General features: G+C 49.1%; 1 protein-coding gene and 1 long non-coding RNA gene across 2 annotated transcripts in view; both read right to left on the bottom strand.

Moving 5' to 3' along the window:
- LOC309338161 overlaps positions 1-17,173 on the bottom strand; it is a 243,581-nt gene that overhangs the window by 104,758 nt on the left and 121,650 nt on the right. The gene's annotated exons all lie outside the window — the stretch shown is intronic.
- Positions 10,271-17,032, bottom strand: SIX3 (SIX homeobox 3). The gene is made up of 2 exons (XM_081856299.1): positions 15,624-17,032; positions 10,271-12,205 (listed from the first exon to the last, which is right to left on the bottom strand). The coding sequence occupies exons 1-2, from the start codon at positions 16,448-16,450 to the stop codon at positions 12,013-12,015; spliced, it is 1,020 nt and encodes a 339-aa protein (XP_081712425.1). The 5' UTR covers positions 16,451-17,032; the 3' UTR covers positions 10,271-12,012.

Below are 17,173 nucleotides of genomic sequence, written 5' to 3'. Positions count from 1 at the left end.
ACTGGAGGCAACGCATCATTACTAGCACAGAGGTGAGGTGGAAGCTTTGTTTACTAAAGACAAGTAAAATAAATGCGCTAAATTAGATCACTTCCCTTCCCCCGGGCAAAATTTCCACTCTAGACCAGCGATTATAACCTGCGGACTTCCAGATGTTGGTCCACGGCTCTCATCCTTCCATTGACTATGCTGGCTGGAGCTGATGAGAGGTGGAGCCCATCAACATCTGCAGGACCACAGGTTCCCCATCCCTGGCTTCCATTCAGCCTCCTCTTGTTTATTTCATCTCCTTCCCTTCCTCCCAGGAACACCAAGCGGATCTCACAGTTCTGCCTCCCTCAATTTCTTCTCCAGAAGAACCCCGTGAGGTGGGTTAGGCTAGGGAAGCTGGCCCAAGCAAGGCCACCTAGTGAAGTTCATCATAGGGGTTTGAACCCCTGTCTTCTCCAGTCCTAGTCTGCTTACTATTCCACACTAGTTCTACACAAGCTTACGTCCAGGGCTGTTGATTGTCCTCAAAACATCAGAATGCTGAGTAGACACCATACAGTTAAAGCCTATAGCTTTCCCCAATGCATCCAGAGCCGTAGTTCCCAGCACCCTGAGCAAAGACAGCCCCCAGGTCAGATTCTTTGGAGAAAGTCTGGTGTCCCGAGCCTGCTTTTAAATTTATGGTGTGTCTAACCATCGCCTCTGAAGATGGAACTTCCATCAGCCCTGTCTAGGCCTGTCCTCCAGGAGTTTGCTTCCTCTAATTTCTTCCTGACCTTTCGAGCTAGTGACCACAGACAACCATCATGACCATAGTATCCAACTCCCAATAAAATATTTGAGGGGGCCGGGACGCCCCCCCCCCACACACACCAAGTTGATGGGAATTGCCACGCAGCTGGACTTACCTGCCCCCACCCCACCCCAATATTTCATTCAGGTTGGCACCCCTGATCCTGACTACATCCGAACCCGCGAGACTTTCCTCTGAGTAGACATATCTGAGAGAGGACTGCACAACTGGGAGTTGTGGACCAGGTTGTTCCAGGACCAGCGAGTCATCACTTTGCTTTGATGCGACAGGGGCATGGAAGAAGCGACACACGCGTGAAAGATGCAGAGATAAAACACGGAGCCAAACAAAACCCAGGGTATAAGTCATCTCCGTGGAGGTCCCAGCCGGAGTTATTTATAATAGCAGCTGAAAAGCAGTAAGCGAGACAGTTGGAAGGGAGGTGTGCGATGGAAGGGGGGGGGGAGAGAGAGAGAGAGAGAGAGAATATTCCGGCTTCCACCTAAACGTCTAAACGTTTCTCCTCTCTTGCACTAACCTTTCATGTTTAATGAATGAATCTGCATTGCAGTCTCTCTCTCCTTCCCCCCTCCCTTTCCCGGGCCGGCTAGTTTTAAATCTGCAAGCATCATATAAAGAGGCCGTGATCCCATCTGCCTATGATTCCAAATTAAAGTTCAAACGGCCGGCTTACACGCTGCTGATCCTGTATCATAGCCTCTCGCGACCCTTCAATTACTATTTAATAGAATTACAGTTTTAAATCCCAATAGTCTTAAAGAATGTTTTTTTTATCACACAGACTGAAGAGAGAGAGAGAGAATATATACAGGCACCTTCAATGTTATTGAACTATTGCAGTTGACCCAGTTTAGACTTTCAAAAGAATGTTGGGTGTTCAAACAAGATATTACAAGAGGTACTTGTAATCTTCACGTAGTGGTGTGGGGGGGTGTCTGTCTATATGCGCAACAAGCCTGTTAGGCCCTAGTCCGCAACTCATATAGCGGAGAAATCATACAGACTTTAATAAGAACCGTGCGGAGTAAATAGGTCACACACACACAGACCCCGTAGATGACAGCAAATCCTGCGAAGCAAACCAAGCATAGTCCATTTGAACCGACTGACTAAAGAGCCGATCTAGTCCCACGGATCTGAATCAGCTGAAATGCAAGAACCGCTCTTTGCCCGGATGTCGGCTTGATCTGAGAAGCCTTATTACAATGTGGGTAAGATTTGCTAGGAGAGGACCCGTCTTATTTTCCTTCGCCGGAGCGGTGGGAAGAAAAATATAATGCCCGCTATTTAAATCTGATGCATCTTCCTCTCAAGAAGTTGGAAGCCAGCCCCCATTTATGTTCATTTGGAAGCAAGTTCTGCGTGTTCAATGGGGCTTCCTTCCTAGGGCTGCAACGTGACATCTCCGTCATGCGTCCGCCTACTCAGAAGCAAGTTCCATTCCTCCTCGCTCCCAGGGAAATGGGCGCAGGATTGGAACCCAGATTGCCTTTCTGACCTGCCTTTCAAGGGCCTGTTTTCTGGAGGAAAAATTGCCCTCCAAGCTGTTCTTTGTCCTGGGCTTCAAGACTGAGACAAAGGTGCCAAGGCTGGTGTGACCACTTCACCGCCATTCTTAAAATCCCAATCCTCATCCCCACGCCCCTGTTTGGAATACAGCCCTTTAGGGCCTCTTCCTCAAAGGAAACTCATAAGAGCTTGCTGGATGAGGCCAATGGCCCATCTAGTCCAGCATCCTGTTCCCACAGTGGCCAACTACATGCTCGTGAGAAACCCACAAACAGGATCCGAGCACAAAAGCCCTCTAGCCCTCTTGTGGTCTTCAGCAACTGGTATTCCTAAACATTGATCCCTCCAGATGCTTAAAGCAGCTTTCCGCACCAAGTCCAGCTCCAACTTCCTTCCAGGAGCGTTTGGTGGTGTTTGACTGTTGTTTCTGGAGTTGCGCTCCCCGAGGTAACATTTCTCCTGGAATATTCTTCCTCAGTAACTCCCCTCTCTCTCTCTCTCTCTCTCTCTCTCTCTCTCTCTCTCTCTCTCTCTCCTCCCCTATTAATCTGTGGGTACTGCTGGGTTATTCCACCGCCGCAGTCAGCCCCCTCCCCTTTTCTACATTTGCTAACTTCTTTCTAATTGGTCTTGCGTGGGTGGGTGGACAACTCGGGTGGAGAGGAGGTGCGGAAGACCGAGGTTTCCACGGTGCGCGTGAAGTGGGCCTCTGAGTTTGCGTTGGGCGCACGAGGTCGAGAGGGCTAAGTGCGCGCCATACATTTAAAGCACATTCTTACCCCAAGCATGAGGCGTAAACTATAGTTGCCAGGATTATTGGGAGGCTGGTTTAAGAGTGTGTGAGAGTGAGTGAGTGAGATATGGGTAGATGATATGGTATTTGGGAGGGGCAGGGCTGTGTGAGTTTGGGTCTATTTGCATGGTATAAGCCTTTGTGTTTGGGGTAGTCGGCTGGGGGGGGGGGTGGAATACAGTGGTACCTCGGGTTAAGTACTTAATTAGTTCCGGAGGTCCGTTCTTAACTTGAAACTGTTCTTAACCTGAAGCACCACTTTAGCTAATGGAGCCTCCTGCTGCTGCAGCGCCACCGGAGCACAATTTCTGTTCTCATCCTGAAGCAAAGTTCTTAACCTGAAGCAATATTTCTGGGTTAGCGGAGTCTGAAGCGTATGTAACCCGAGGTACCACTGTACTGATATAATGGAACAGGCGTGGGGGAGAAGGAAAAGGGGGTTCTCCTTGCTATAACGTGGGGGGGTGTAGGAGAGAGGGGATTTATGAGTGGTGGGGCCTGTGTGTGTGTGTGTGTGTGTGTGTTCCCCAGCGTTTGCTGCGGCTGCGCTTCCCCTCTCCTTCCCCACACGCTGAATCCAGGGCAGCGCAGCGCAGTGTGGAGCTCAATGAGGGCCTGCATGAATAAACACGAATAGAAAAGTTGTGCTCAGCTAACCGAGGAAATCAGAGCCATGCCAGGGCACCAACGTCCCGGTTTCTTTTCACTGCAGCAGGCCGAGGCTCTAACCTTCCTCGGCGAGGCTGGAGACGGAGGGAGCCAAAACGGGCAAGGCGAGGCCAGCTCCGTCGCAACAGCCAGCTGTAATTGATCAGGCCGAGAGAGGGAGAGGATCGAAAACCGATCCTGAGCCGGAAGCGCGGCCGCCCCCCCCCCCGTCAATAGGGAGTGGATGGGGGTTGGGGTGTGTGCGCGGAGGCCGGATAGAGGCACACAAAGAGAGCTCCCAACGCGGCTGGGGGGGGGATTCAAGGGGGAGGGGGCTTTCCAGGTGACACCCACGCTCGCCAAACAAAGGGCTTTACATATCTACTTGGATAGGTGTGCATACACAGCGCGCCGCTAGCACCTATCCGGACACCTGCATTAATCCGCCTGCATAAATAAAGACCCTCATAAGAACAACAACAAAAAAAGGCATCGTCCATTGAAGTGCGAAGAAAAGCTCCCATTGAGCTTGAACGATGGAGAATTTACTGTAACACTAACAAACACACAGACGAATGGAGCAGGCTCCGGGGCAGACAGAAGAACTGGCCCTGAAGCGGAGTCTCTCCCTCAACCTGTTGGGAAAAGCTGAAGATGGGGGAAATGATGATGATGATGATGATGATGATGATGATGATGATGATGATGGGCACTAGCCCGCTGTGATTCTGTTTTCTCTGCCATTAGGTCTGACCTAATCTCGGGTTTGGGTTTCTTCATCTTGACGTTATTGCTCGACCCCCCCACCCACTTCTTCAACCGTCACTCCTAAGTCAGTATTAAATGGTGAAAGAAAGAAATCCCGACCCAAACGGCAAGATGGCGGAACAGTGGTTGAAGCAGTGAAGCCCAAAGCAGGTAGTTGTTCCTGAAGTTCGCCTGAGAATATTTTTGTGTATTCTAAAATTTGAAACTATCAACCCTTTCTGAAGCCTTGGCGGAAAGGCGGTATGCAATGGAGAAACTCAAGAGAAGTAAGTTGCCAATAAATTTTCGACCAAGCACCGTCGAAAATTTCTCATACGTTCGCCTTAGGTAGACCATGTCGCCTTAAAGCCCCCGCCCCATACAAAGCAGCAAGATTTTGAGTCAGTGGGGCAACATCGACTTAAATCCACATACTCATGCTTAACTTTCTTGGCCGTAGGAGGACCTTGAGCCATCTGAGAGACCAAGCGGGGAGATCGTATAGACCTGACAACCGAATCTAGCCGAAGTCTGGACTTTTAAAAAAATTAAAATTAAAATCCTATCCTATGCATTTTCAATTCCACAAGTCATCTCCAAGTAAGTGCATATAGAAATCTATAGCCATAAACCGGTGTAATCAACTAGTTTGGTGGAGACATCTGATGTCAGTCCAGACAAGGGAACGTGCCTTAGCGAGCGGAGCGGGTTTTTTCCCGACGCAGCAACAGAAATCACACTCCACACTGACACACGTACGAACCCAGACCCAAATTCCCAAGCCCGGAAACCTAGACTTCCGTCTAAGTCGTCCCCACCCCTCTCTGCAGCGCCCCCTAGTGCTTTTCTGCCGCTCTGCCCCGTCGGGGCTTTCTGGCGCTGCGCGCCTTGTCTGCCATCTGGCGCGCTAGGTCTTGTGGCTTCTCTGTTGCCTATTGATCAAACGCACTTCAGCTTCCGAGTAATTTCATCTTAATCAACAGTCCAGCTTGTCCCGGATAATAAACTAATATAGGAGAAGGGGTTTGTCGATAACGATCGGCCAAATCAAGGAGATGCGGGGAGGGGGGGAAGAGGTAAGCCCCCCAGTTTGGAGTTTTTCGATAGGCCCTATCTTCCCAGGGCAGATGGCTTTAGTTGGGGGTGGGGAGAGCAAAGCGGGGGCCGGAGAGAGAAGGCTTTAATGCAGATTTTCATAGATTTACACCTCAATCAACCATTTAGGTTTCGAATGCAAATCCTAAAGCAACTTCGTTTATCAGCTTGGTGGGGGGAAACTAACGTTTGCAGGAAGGGGGGAAATGCTCGTTAACTTGAGCGTTGTCTGGGATCGGGGGCTAAAAATCACCCAAATCCTCCAGGCCGCACTTGGTGGTGCTGCTTCGGAGTAAGGCGCTTGTGTCTTGCAAGAAGCAGGGAAGGAAGAAAAAAGCGAGCGAGCGGAGAAAGAAGAAGACGCAGCCTAGCAACCCAGTCCTAAGTGCATTTACCTGGAAGTAAGTTACATCGATTTCAAGGGCATTTGCTTCCTTCCAGCCATCCATCCACCCCCAAGCAAGGTTTGGAGTCCAAGGCGGCCTTGCTTTGGACTAAGCCACGGTGAACACAGTGGGGCTTACTTCCGAGTAAACACGCATAGGCTTGGGGCTCGGTGGGAAACCTTTGCGCGGCCTCTGCATCCAACGGCACAAAGCAACAAAGAAAACAGACAGAAATTCGTTTCTGAAAGGCAACTCAAAACAACAATTCCGTCGCTTCTGATAAAGGAGCCGGTAATACTTGGAAGAGGACTCCAGATGGCTGTTCTGTCTGCGGACGGGCTCTGCTTTTAGGGCAGCGTCTCCGCCTGAACTATTATTTTTAAATAATAATTTATATTCCGCCTGATGGTGAAAACAAAATAGGCGACTCACAATAAAAAGGGGAGGGAAACATTTCGCACCATCTTGCCTGGTCCTAAGACTGTTCCAGAGATGGAAATGGTTTCCGAGCGCCGAAATATATATTTAAAAAAAAGGGGGGGGACGGCGTTAGTCTAGAAACATAAACTCTGTTTAATAAAATTACCTCCAAACGCACCAGGGAAAATAATTCCTGGCAACAGGAGGGGTAGGTCCTAATTAAGACCCATTACGTAAACATGCTTTGATTCGCATTAACTTTCTTTGGATTCCAAATGTGCTTCGGATCAAGCACCCGGTTGGCTAAAAGGCGCCTAAACATCCATACCTGGAAGGAAGCCAGAGACTGAGATCAAGACAAACGTGGTTAGTCTCAGGCCGCAGACCCCAAACATCCGAAATAAAACGTGAGAACAGGATCTCTGCGATCCAAGGAGGACCCCTTTCACATCTTGTGATAATTTTAAGCTACTTCTCACGCAAAAAATCACGAGGCTTCCAGTAGTGAAAGCAAAATCTCAGGACGCCCCCACAAAGAAGTTTGGGTCAAGGCACTAGTCTTGCGGGTTCTACTCCCGCAAATGCCCAAATTTGTTAAAACGTTGTGGGACCCAGAAAATCGCCATCCCTCGCGATTTTTCCCCCTTTGATGAGACTGCAGGGGTCAGAGCCCTTCGCCTCGCCCTCCGATTTCTCCTGGTCTTCGGGGCTACTTGAGGGACAAAGCGGGGTGCCCCCAACTTACTTCAGTGGGTTCACTCTTGGAAACGGGAGAAATAAAATCCTGTGCATGAAATGTGGCGGCCCTGACTGGTTCGGCCAACACATTTAACACAGACCTTGCCCTTGCCTTGCGAGCTGGTATGATCTCAGCCTCCGCTTTTCCTACAATGAACATAAGAGGAGGCGAGGAGAGGAGGGTGCGGTAAGTGATCCTGACCTGACTTTAGCTCAAGTTTACCGTCTCAGTTCAGAACCCAGCTAAGGGCCAGCAGCAAATCTATTTCGGCTGATTTAGTCCCCTGGAAGTGAATGCGACCCAAGGCTACACTTCCGCGCGCTTACAAGGGCTGAAGCCCCATTGAAGTCAATGGGACGGACTTCCCAGGCATAAGGTCGCTGTTTTTCGGGCTGTTGTTCTACTTGTACTTACCTGGGAGTAAGTCCCATGGAACACAGAGAGATTTAAGCATGCGTGGATCGGGAGCCCTCCTAGCTTACGCCAATGTCTGGGGGCAGGGGGAAGCATGTTATATCCGAGAGCTTGGATTTGAGCCTATCCTGAGCACACGGACAGAATCGCTTTCCAAGGAGAAGCATTTAGGATCAAGGGGTTACTAGTCCCTGCTGCTGGTTCTAACCTGTTTGAACTGCAGGTAATTCGATTTAACCGGGAAAATGGGTATCTGTTGTGGTTTTACCAAAACAAAACAAAACAAAAAACATCCTACTCTAAACCAGTTTGATAGTGGAACAGGACTTTGGATGAACCACTGCAAGGTGGCGATAGGCTGAAATACACCTTCATAAGCATCATGCACTTAGCGGATAGCTTCCTGTTTTAACATTTTAACACCCAGGGTCCAAATCTTTCAAGGACCAGAGTTATTCTGCCTCTCGCCTGGTTCCTCCCCCTCTCTCAATATTCCAGTAAGTTTCCTGAATTGCTTTACTATTTCTGCAACATACCAGCTTTTCTGTCTTTTAGAAACCTTTCCTACCTCGGTTAAGCTCGAAATCATGATATTCCTAACAAACGGATAATTCAAAGTCAATCAAAGTAAGTAGGTTTCTCTCTCCGCTTTCTCTCTGTCTTGGATAGTCCTATTTAAAAACCACGTTTACGTAAGGCCCACATAAAACAGGGTCACGATCCAGACCAAGTCCCGTCAAAGAAAGAAGGAAGCACGTGCCTCGACCTCTTCTGCTGGAAATTAGTGGGGCTTTCACGTCGGGTGGATCAAGTGCCAAGCCAGATCCCACGACCCCTTTCTTAAAAGTAAGTCCATCGGGGCTTACTCCCAAGCAAGCGGGCATAGGCTTGCAAGCCTTAATTTCGCGTGCAAGGTGGCGAGGGTCGGGGTTTCACTAGGAATGCGGTTTACATCCCACGATCAAACACGCACAAACGCTCCGCATTCTGCTTAGCAAGAAGAAGAAAATTCCCCAAATGAAAAAGTCCCATTTACACGCACACGCACTCGCTTCCCCACCCCCTACGTCCGTTCACAACAAGCCACGGGAGCAATGTAATTCGGAAATCCCAAACGAGTTTGGAAATGGTCAAGAAAAATTCCAGGCACGTTGCTCCTTAATCCCAATCAAAGTTTCAAAATTGTATTTTCAAGTAAAAACAAGTTTAGAATTCACCTCTTCTTAATTCACGCCTGACTAACCTGCCCCGGGGCCAAGCGAAAACTTTTGAATGCGCCAAAGGTGACGCGGGACCCCTGTTCGCCAGGGCAGAGAAAGGCTCTTTTCAACACATTAACCATCTACTTAGGACTCGAGGGGAGGAGCCGACAATTGATTAGGGAAGAAGGGGTTTGTGAGGTGGCTTCGGACGGCTGCTTGGTTGTCATGTTTGCATTTAAAGCTACAGACACCCCTCATCCCCCCCAAACCCCCACCATCACCCCACACCCCAAAATACCGAAACACCCTAAAGTGTCCTAAACTGCACTCTGGAGTTTACTTAAGCAAAACAAATGAAAAAGTCGTCAAACTGATTTTGGGAGGCGGGGAGGGAGAAGGAAATAAACACGATGGAGAAACCGTGTTGGAAAGCCATTTCCTAATGGTGCAGAATTCAAGAGAGAAGTTCTGCCGATGATTCGAGGTCAATGCCCACTTTCCAGCCCAAGCGCCTAAGCAGAACCTCTCGACCCGTGCTTCTTCCGAAGTAAGGACCGCCAGTTAGGTCGATGCCACTTACTTGCAGGAAAATTGATTTGGTGTCACACAGTGAGGAAGAGTATCCGAGGAGCCTAGAGTTAGAAGGGAGCGCGGGCTAGGAATTATACGCACGCACATATGCCTACGTTTACGCACGCACTTCAGAGCCTGCAAACCTCAGGTTATATTTTTGTCCGGAACGTGGGGCGTCCCAACGTTTTCTCACAGGTCCTTCATCAGAGAGCAACATGCCACACGGGAGAGAAAACACCAAGTAACCCCTCGCTTCAACTCACCCATCTACAGTGGTGCAGGCACCCGATTGTCTAGGTACAAACGTGCATGCCCACTCTGCGCAATTTCGCACCCAGCACCTCAAGAATATTGACTAAGAAGAAAACCTCACGAACTGCGATGGGGTTCTAGCGGGCTGCAAGCCTAACACCACTGACCAGCTAGTAAGCCCCATTGTATGCCATAGGACTTACTTCTAAGTAGACATGATTAGGGTAGCACTGTATAACAAGTAGCCTTGCAGGCTTGCATCCCGATCCTTAAACATACACTCCTTTGGAAGAAATTACCATAGAAGTCAATGGAATTTATTTCCAAGTAAATTTGCATGAGGTTACAGGTTCGGGCAGCTTTCTTAGCCCTGTGCAAACCACAGGCACACTATATGGTCGACCAAGCTAGGCTCAGGGGCTTAACCTTTGCAGCTCAGAGAAGTCCTACCGGACTTAACGGGACTTACTTCAGAGAAAGCTCTTTTTTTCTTTTTCTTTTTTGAGAAGTTAAGGGAGCAAAAATTGGCTTAACTCCGAGTGCTTCGGCTTAACGGGCTTGCTAGCTTGCATAAAGGGGTGGAATCACTGAATCAACACGAGAAGAGATTTTTAAAAAACGAAACAGCATTTCTTTGCGGCTGTTTCTACGTGCAGCAGAGGAAAAACACCAACGTCACTGAATAGATAAGAAAAATGGAATACTGTATTTGATTTTTTTTTTTTAAGAAAGTTTGTACATATAGATAAACACGCAGTAAGGGAAACAGTGGTATAAGTGTCCTACGTGGAGTTTTAGAAGAGACCCCCAAAGCTGCTATTTAAATACTCAAAAATGCTTTTGCATAAGAGGAGGACAGTGGCACTCTAAGCCTCGTTTCGTCTACCGTTGAGATCCCTTTTGAAAACCTAGTCCATCACCTCTTGACAACTAAGTTTGTGCAAGGAACTCAAGTCAGGGAAAATGTTTTTCTTTAAAAAAAAAAAAAAAGAGGAGGAGGAGGAGGAAGAAGAAGAAGAAGAAGAAGAAGACGGAGGAGGGGGAGAAGAAAGAGAAGAAGAAAGGGAAAGAAAGAAAGAAAGAAAGAAAGAAAGAAAGAAAGAAAGAAAGAAAGAGGCAAGGGAGAAGAAGGCAAAGGGACAGAGAGAAGAAAAGTCAAAGAGAAGAGCAAATATAATATACAAGCAATTTTCTACACATATATTACAAACTGGGGGGAATGACCGCATCATTAAGATATACATAATTCATATAAAATTTTGAAATAAAAATAAAAATCTGTTACAGTCATAACTATTCTTTTTCCACATTTATAACCAGTACCCACACAGGCAGTGACAGACGTGTAGAAAAAAAGGTGCTTACGAAGAAAATGATTGTCTGTTGAACAAAAGAATAAAAATTCTTAAAAAATAAAAATAAAATAAAAACAACGACGGAGGGGGAAGAAAAGGAGGAGGCGGAGCAGGAGAGGGGGGATGCATCTAGATTAGACCATCGCTTGGACTTTGAGGGGGGGGGGTGGGATTACAGATCCAGAGAGACAAAGATTGATAAAAACCCAACAAAAAAGGCGATAAACATTTGTTATTTCCCTCTTCAAAGAGTTCCTTTAAACGTTTTTCTTTTTAAAAAGCATCTCTCTCTCTCTCTCTTTGTACAAATTTGATCGGAGTTTTCCTCCCGTCCCACATCCCAGTCTTTTTTTTCCTTTTTGTTCATTTATTATAGAGAATAGCATATCCCCCCCCCTTTTCCCCAGATACAAATTGAATCATCGTCATGCAAAATGGGTGAGATGCTGTCCATGGGAAAGCGCGAACAATAAAATCAAAACGAGGAAAAGAAAAGTAGAGCTGGAACGTGCTTTCGTCCTACAAAGAATACAAATGTCACCTTTCTTTCTTCCTTTCGCCATAATAATATTTATAATAGCAAAGTATGAGCATTAGCATTATTTCCACACACCCCGCTCCAGAATCAGCAACTGTCCAATTTGTGGTTTGCTCCTTTATGTTTTTATTTTTTTATTTTTTTGCCTAAGTGGATGGTTTGTTTCTTATTTCAATCATTTGCTTGGTAAAGGTTTGGGTTTTTAAGTCTTTTTTTTAAAAACAACAACAACAACTCTTTTAAAGGTCTTTTTGTAATTTTCTCTCTCGTTGTTTCGCTGCTCTGCCTACGAGTGTTCTGAAAGCGGCTCGTTGTTGCTTTCTTTCCTCGGAGGCCGGGGCAGTTCGGAGAGGGGGGCGGCTGCTCTCGCTCGCTCGGGGTAGGTAGGTGGGTTGGTGGAGAAAGGGGGGTTATTTTTGCCTTTTTTCCTGATTGGTTTATCATTATCATTATCATTATTTATTTATTTCCTCCTTTAAGGGTTTGTTTGTTTTTTCTCCTTTTTTTTGTATTCTGTTTTGTTTTTTGTTCCGTTATCATACATCACATTCTGAGTCGCTGGAGGTTACCGAGAGGATGGACGTGCCCGTCTCGGCTCGTTCCGTCAGACTGGAGACGCTTGTGGTGGGGCTGGCCGCCGTGGACGGAGACTCCGCCGAGCTGTGGGTAGGGCAGCCCGGTTCTGACAAGGACCGCATGCCGCTCTGTCCGATCGCCTGGTGCTGGAGCCTGCAGGACGCGGGGTTGGGGGTTGGGGGTTGGTGGGGAGACAAAGGAAGAGCACACAGATCCTTGCTCAGAAAGGAAAGCCACACAGAAAGGGAAAGAGGCGAGACTCCCCGAAAACGCGGCCCTCGAACGCAGCAATCCAGGCGCGTAAAAGCGCATGGCTAGGGAGGGGACCCGGATCCCAAAGGCGCTTGGCAAGAGGGCGCAACAATCCGGATCTATCCGGAGACACCTTCCCTTTTTCTCCAGCAAACCCTTCCCTCAAACAACCGCTTAGCCTGCTTCATCGAGAATCCTTCCTTCCTTCCCTCTCTCTTTCTCTCTTTTCTTTCGGCCTGATCTCAGGCCAGCCACGGGGCCCGCTGCCGCCTTCTCTTTGCTGCCCAGCGCGGCGCTGCAAGCCAGCTTCCTGCCTGCAATGGCCCTCTCCCTCCGCAAAAAGTGTTTCAAATCAAAGGAGAGGGGGTGGGGGGGTTGTTGGGGGGGGAGAGAGTTAAAAGCAAGCAAAGGGACTTCGGAGAGAAAAGGTCGCTTCAAAGCACAGAGTAAAAGAAACGCTGTAATTATATTTTTAAAAAGAGCGGGGTGGAGAAGACAGACGGTTTGCGTAGGAAAGCAATTGGCACGTTCAGAAATGCACACACAGAGAGAGACGCCAAGGCAGGCACATAAACGCACAAACGGGCCGCTATCGTGTTGGTTTGCAAAATATTCGTCCGTTTCAAGCTAACGCTCCCCTTACTCACACTATCTCTATCCCTGTGGCCGGTTTCACTTGCGAGGAGCGGCCATCTGTGGGCCTCGATCTAACCTCTAGCGCATTTGCCGCCGCCGCCGCCCCCATTGAGTGACAGTCCAGCCCTAACAACAAACGTGGACAGTCACAAACGGTGGTCTGTAGAAGCAAAGGGTGGCGCCTTCCCAGATAGCCCCCGTGAATCACTTAAATAAATGCGAACCAATATACAGACATACATACGCACTTGCAACACTTTAAAAAAAACCCATAAAATAAACAAGCACCCAAACCAAGTGAGGACACTGTTTTGTGGGGAGAGGGTGTCCGGAGAGCAGCATTTCCCAAGTCATCTGCCTGCTCAGTCTTCTCTCTCTTACACACACACACACACACGTGTATTTTCCAGCAATGCATTTATAGTTTTATTTATTTATTGCTTTTGTTGGGGCCGACGGCCGAATTCTCAGACTGCCTTTGGAAACATACAGACCGCCAAGAGACAAAGGAATCTCGGCCGCTGCTCTTTATAACAGTCAACAACTAAGTGGATTTCTATAGGGTGGGTGGCTGGGGAAACCAAGCCCAGCGAAAAAACAATCTGCAACCGCAGCAGAATATTCTGAATACTAACACACCAGGCGCTGGACGGTTACGAACTCTTGAGCCGTTCAGATCAAGAGAGCTGGGGGTGGGGGGCGCTGAGTACACTGAGAAGTTGATTGCACCCCCCCCAAAGGACAGTGCATTTTTTTTAAAAAAGTGTAGGATCAGAGGCAAAAGAAAATAGCCAACAAATAAACAAAACAAACATTGTGCCGAGCCCTGAAATCCTTTGTAAAATGTTTTGAAAGACAGCCTTCGGCAACTGGGTCCTGTAAGATTTTAATCCCCCTTTTCACCTCCGCAGTGAAGTGATTTTAAATATATTACATATTTAAATTGCGTTTCTGCACTTTTTATTTCCATACTATTTACTTATTCCCCACCCCCGTCCCTCCACCGCTGCCTTACAGTTCCTAGTCACCTACTGACAACTCGGTGAGTCAACCCAAACCTTTAGCAACTTTCCGGCTTCTACGTTATGAGTCGATCTATTCTCCCTCCATTGATGAAGCTGAAAGGTGGTTTTTTATTTTATTTTTATGCTTTCTTGCTTCCCCCTCAACCCCCTGCTCTACATTTCAGATTAAACTTTACCAAAATATACATTGCTATATAAACTGGGAAAGTCCAATTGGAGGAGGTAAAGTGCCACCCTTTGTTTACATTTTCTGCATTGTTTCATGGGAGCCTTAAAATTCTTTGTGATCTTATTTATTTTCAAAGCTATTATTTAAACCCCAACATTCTTAAAGCCACGTTGAGCAATAAGGAATGGCAAGAAGATTCTGCGTGGCACACCGACACAATAAAATCACGCCTGCTCACACAAACCCCTGCATATTTATTTACATACTCATAAACATGCATAACTCAAACTAATGACATCCGGAAACAGAGATAGGAGAGGGCGGATAGCTTAAAAAAATGCTTTCCCTTCATTTTATTTTTATTTCCGCACCCCCGCACCCCCACCCTCTCGCCTGTCTTCCTTTCGGCAAATGAATTTGTTTTGTTTTTTTATATAATTAATAAGAACAATAGAGGAACAGCTGCCTTCTTTTCGCTCTGTGGAAGAACGCTTCGCATTATTATGTTTGTTTAAACTGTTTATAACTTGGGCGGAGGGGAGAAAAGTTAAGTTGCCAAATACAGCTTTCACGGCACAAATAAAAAAAAAATACATCTAATCCGCACCCCTTCTGCATTTCGCTGCGAGTTGTCCCTGTTGTTATTGTTGATGTAGCAATAACAATCATGGCGGTAAAAATAACAGGCAATCTATGAACAAAAAGAAAGAGGACGTGCGAAAAGGAGAATGATTTTTTTTAATTAAATTAAGAGCTCCATCCAGAGCTAAGAGGGTTTACACCCATTCTTCTCAGTTGGTTCCACTGGGTGTGGGGACTTGGCTGCAGATAAAGTCCCTTTATTTTGTGGTTTTTGGATCCCTAGTTAGAGTAGGCACACACGCGCACGCATACACACAGAGACATACATTCTGCGTTCAGAAAACTGCAAAGCATTTTACTGAGAGACGGGCTGTCCTATTTAGAACTGTGAAGGAGAGGGATGGAGTTTGGAAAGAATGTGAAACTTTGAACGGGTGGCGGAATCGAGTTGCTTCTGTTGAGCAGCCCATTCGGGAAGGGGAAGCGAGCCCTGTCTTTGGCTGTGTGAGGAGCATAATCCCCTTGATAGCTCCCAGGTGGGGAGGGAACCCTCTAAGGGCCTCGTTTTGCTTTTTAACAGAGCCCACTGATTTCCTTATCCCTGCTGTTGAAGCCAGCGAGCCCTCTAGGACAAGATTTAAGGTCCCCCATATCACACGCGCACACACACGCAGAACTGAACCCAAAGGCGATTTTTCAAAGGGTCAAGGGTAGCCGCCCTTGCAAGGCGTTCTCACTCTTGGGAGACTTGCAGGAGGCGAGGCGTCGGATCTAGGCAAGGCTGGCCCCGCGTGGGATGGACATGGGTTTGTGTCCTGGCTGTGTGATCCCCGCACTCCCGCTGCCTACCCCCACCTTCAAGCCTCACCCCCCCACACACGCCCAGCTTCAGCCGGCTGGCACTGACCTGTTCTTGGCGGCGGCCGCCCGGTCTCTCTGCCTGCGGTTCTTGAACCAGTTGCCCACTTGCGTGGGGGTGAGGCCGGTGGCCTGCGCCAGTTCCCTTTTCTTGCTGGGGTTGGGATAGGGGTCCTGGAGGTACCACTCCCTCAGGAGGCTGCGAGTCCTCTCCTTGAAGCAGTGCGTCTTCTGCTCGCCGTCCCAGATGGTCCTGGGCAAGGGGAACTTCTTGCGCACGCGGTACTTGTCGACGGGGCCCAAAGGTCTCCCGCGGAGCTTCTCGGCTTCCTGGTAGTGCGCTTCCAGCCACATAGCCTGCAGCTTGCCGTGCGACTCCTTGGTGAACTTGTGGTTCTCCAGGATGTGGTAAAGGTCTCGAAAGTTGCCCGTGTGGAAGGCCACCACCGCCCGGGCGCGCAGGATGGATTCGTGCTTGTTGATCGCCTCGCATGCCCCCGGCGCTACCGGCAGCGACCACAAGAAGCGGCCCAGCCTCTCGATGTCGCCCGTCTCCTCCAGCGTCTCGCAGACGCTGGCCACTTGCTCCGGGGAGAAGTTGAGTGTGGGCAGCTGGAACATGGACAGTTCTTCCGGGGCTCCTCGAGAGGCGCCTCCTCCTCCGCCGCCGCCACCGGCGGATCCTCCGCTACAACCGGTGGCGGCACTGCCGCTGCCGCCGCTGCCACCGCCGCTGCCTCCTCCTCCTCCTCCAGGTCCGGAGCTGCTGCCACCGCTGGCCAGAAGGAGCGAGCGGTGGTGGTGGTGCGGGTCGCTGGGGAAGTTTGGCAGGAAGAAGTGGGTGGGATAGAGCTCTAGAGGGGACCTGAACACCATGGGACCCAGCCTGGCGGACGGGGAAGGGGGGTCGGAAAACGAGAGAGAGAAAGAGAGAGAGAGAGAGAAAGGAAAAGAGAGAGAAAGAGAGAGAGAGAGGAGCTGGATCAAAGCGAAAAGAAAGGAAGACAGGAAGACGGAGAAGGCGCAGAGAAAGAAGAAGAGGAAGAGGGGAGGGACAGGGGGATCACGCACCCCACGCGCATCCACACCCGCACCCGCACGCGCAGCCACATAGAGACCCTCATCCAAACGCACACACGCACTCAGCCGCGCGCGCGCACTCCCCTCTCTCTCTCATACGCGCACACAAACACACTCCCTCACTCCCACCACCTTTCACACACACTCGCACACGGGCAGGCAGGCACCGGCTCGCTCGCTCACTCACACGCACACGCGTGCCCAGGCGGGCGGGCAGGCAGGCATCCGCGCGCTGCTGCGGGCTCTCTCCACACACACACACCTCCCGACCCGGGCGCCGCTGCCGCCGCCGCCGCCGCCGCCGCCGAGGCGCAAAGCGATTCAGTGATTCGGCCGCGATCGCCCTAATGACAACAGCCTCATAATATCTCTCCTAAATCCACCGTGAGTGCAGCGCCGAAGCATTTTGTTTCGCTTTTCTATTGGCCCGCCGGGTGTCGTTGTGGCGTCGCCATGGCAGCGCCCTGCCAATCACTGTCAGGCCTGCCAATCATGGGGGACTACGTAAGAAAAAGGGCT

The sequence above is a fragment of the Podarcis erhardii genome (genome assembly GCF_964252035.2).
Source record: "Podarcis erhardii genome assembly, chromosome: 3".
NCBI classification, from domain to species: Eukaryota; Metazoa; Chordata; class Lepidosauria; order Squamata; family Lacertidae; genus Podarcis; species Podarcis erhardii.
This window is presented reverse-complemented; position numbering and strand designations above follow the sequence as displayed.

Coding starts and splice junctions, on each gene's coding strand:
- SIX3 (XM_081856299.1), bottom strand. CDS start 16,450: ATGGTGTTCAGGTCCCCTCTAGAGCTCTATCCCACCCACTTCTTCCTG. Junction 12,206..15,623: donor GCGGCCGCCGCCAAGAACAG/GTCAGTGCCAGC, acceptor CGCGTCCTGCAG/GCTCCAGCACCAGGCGATCG.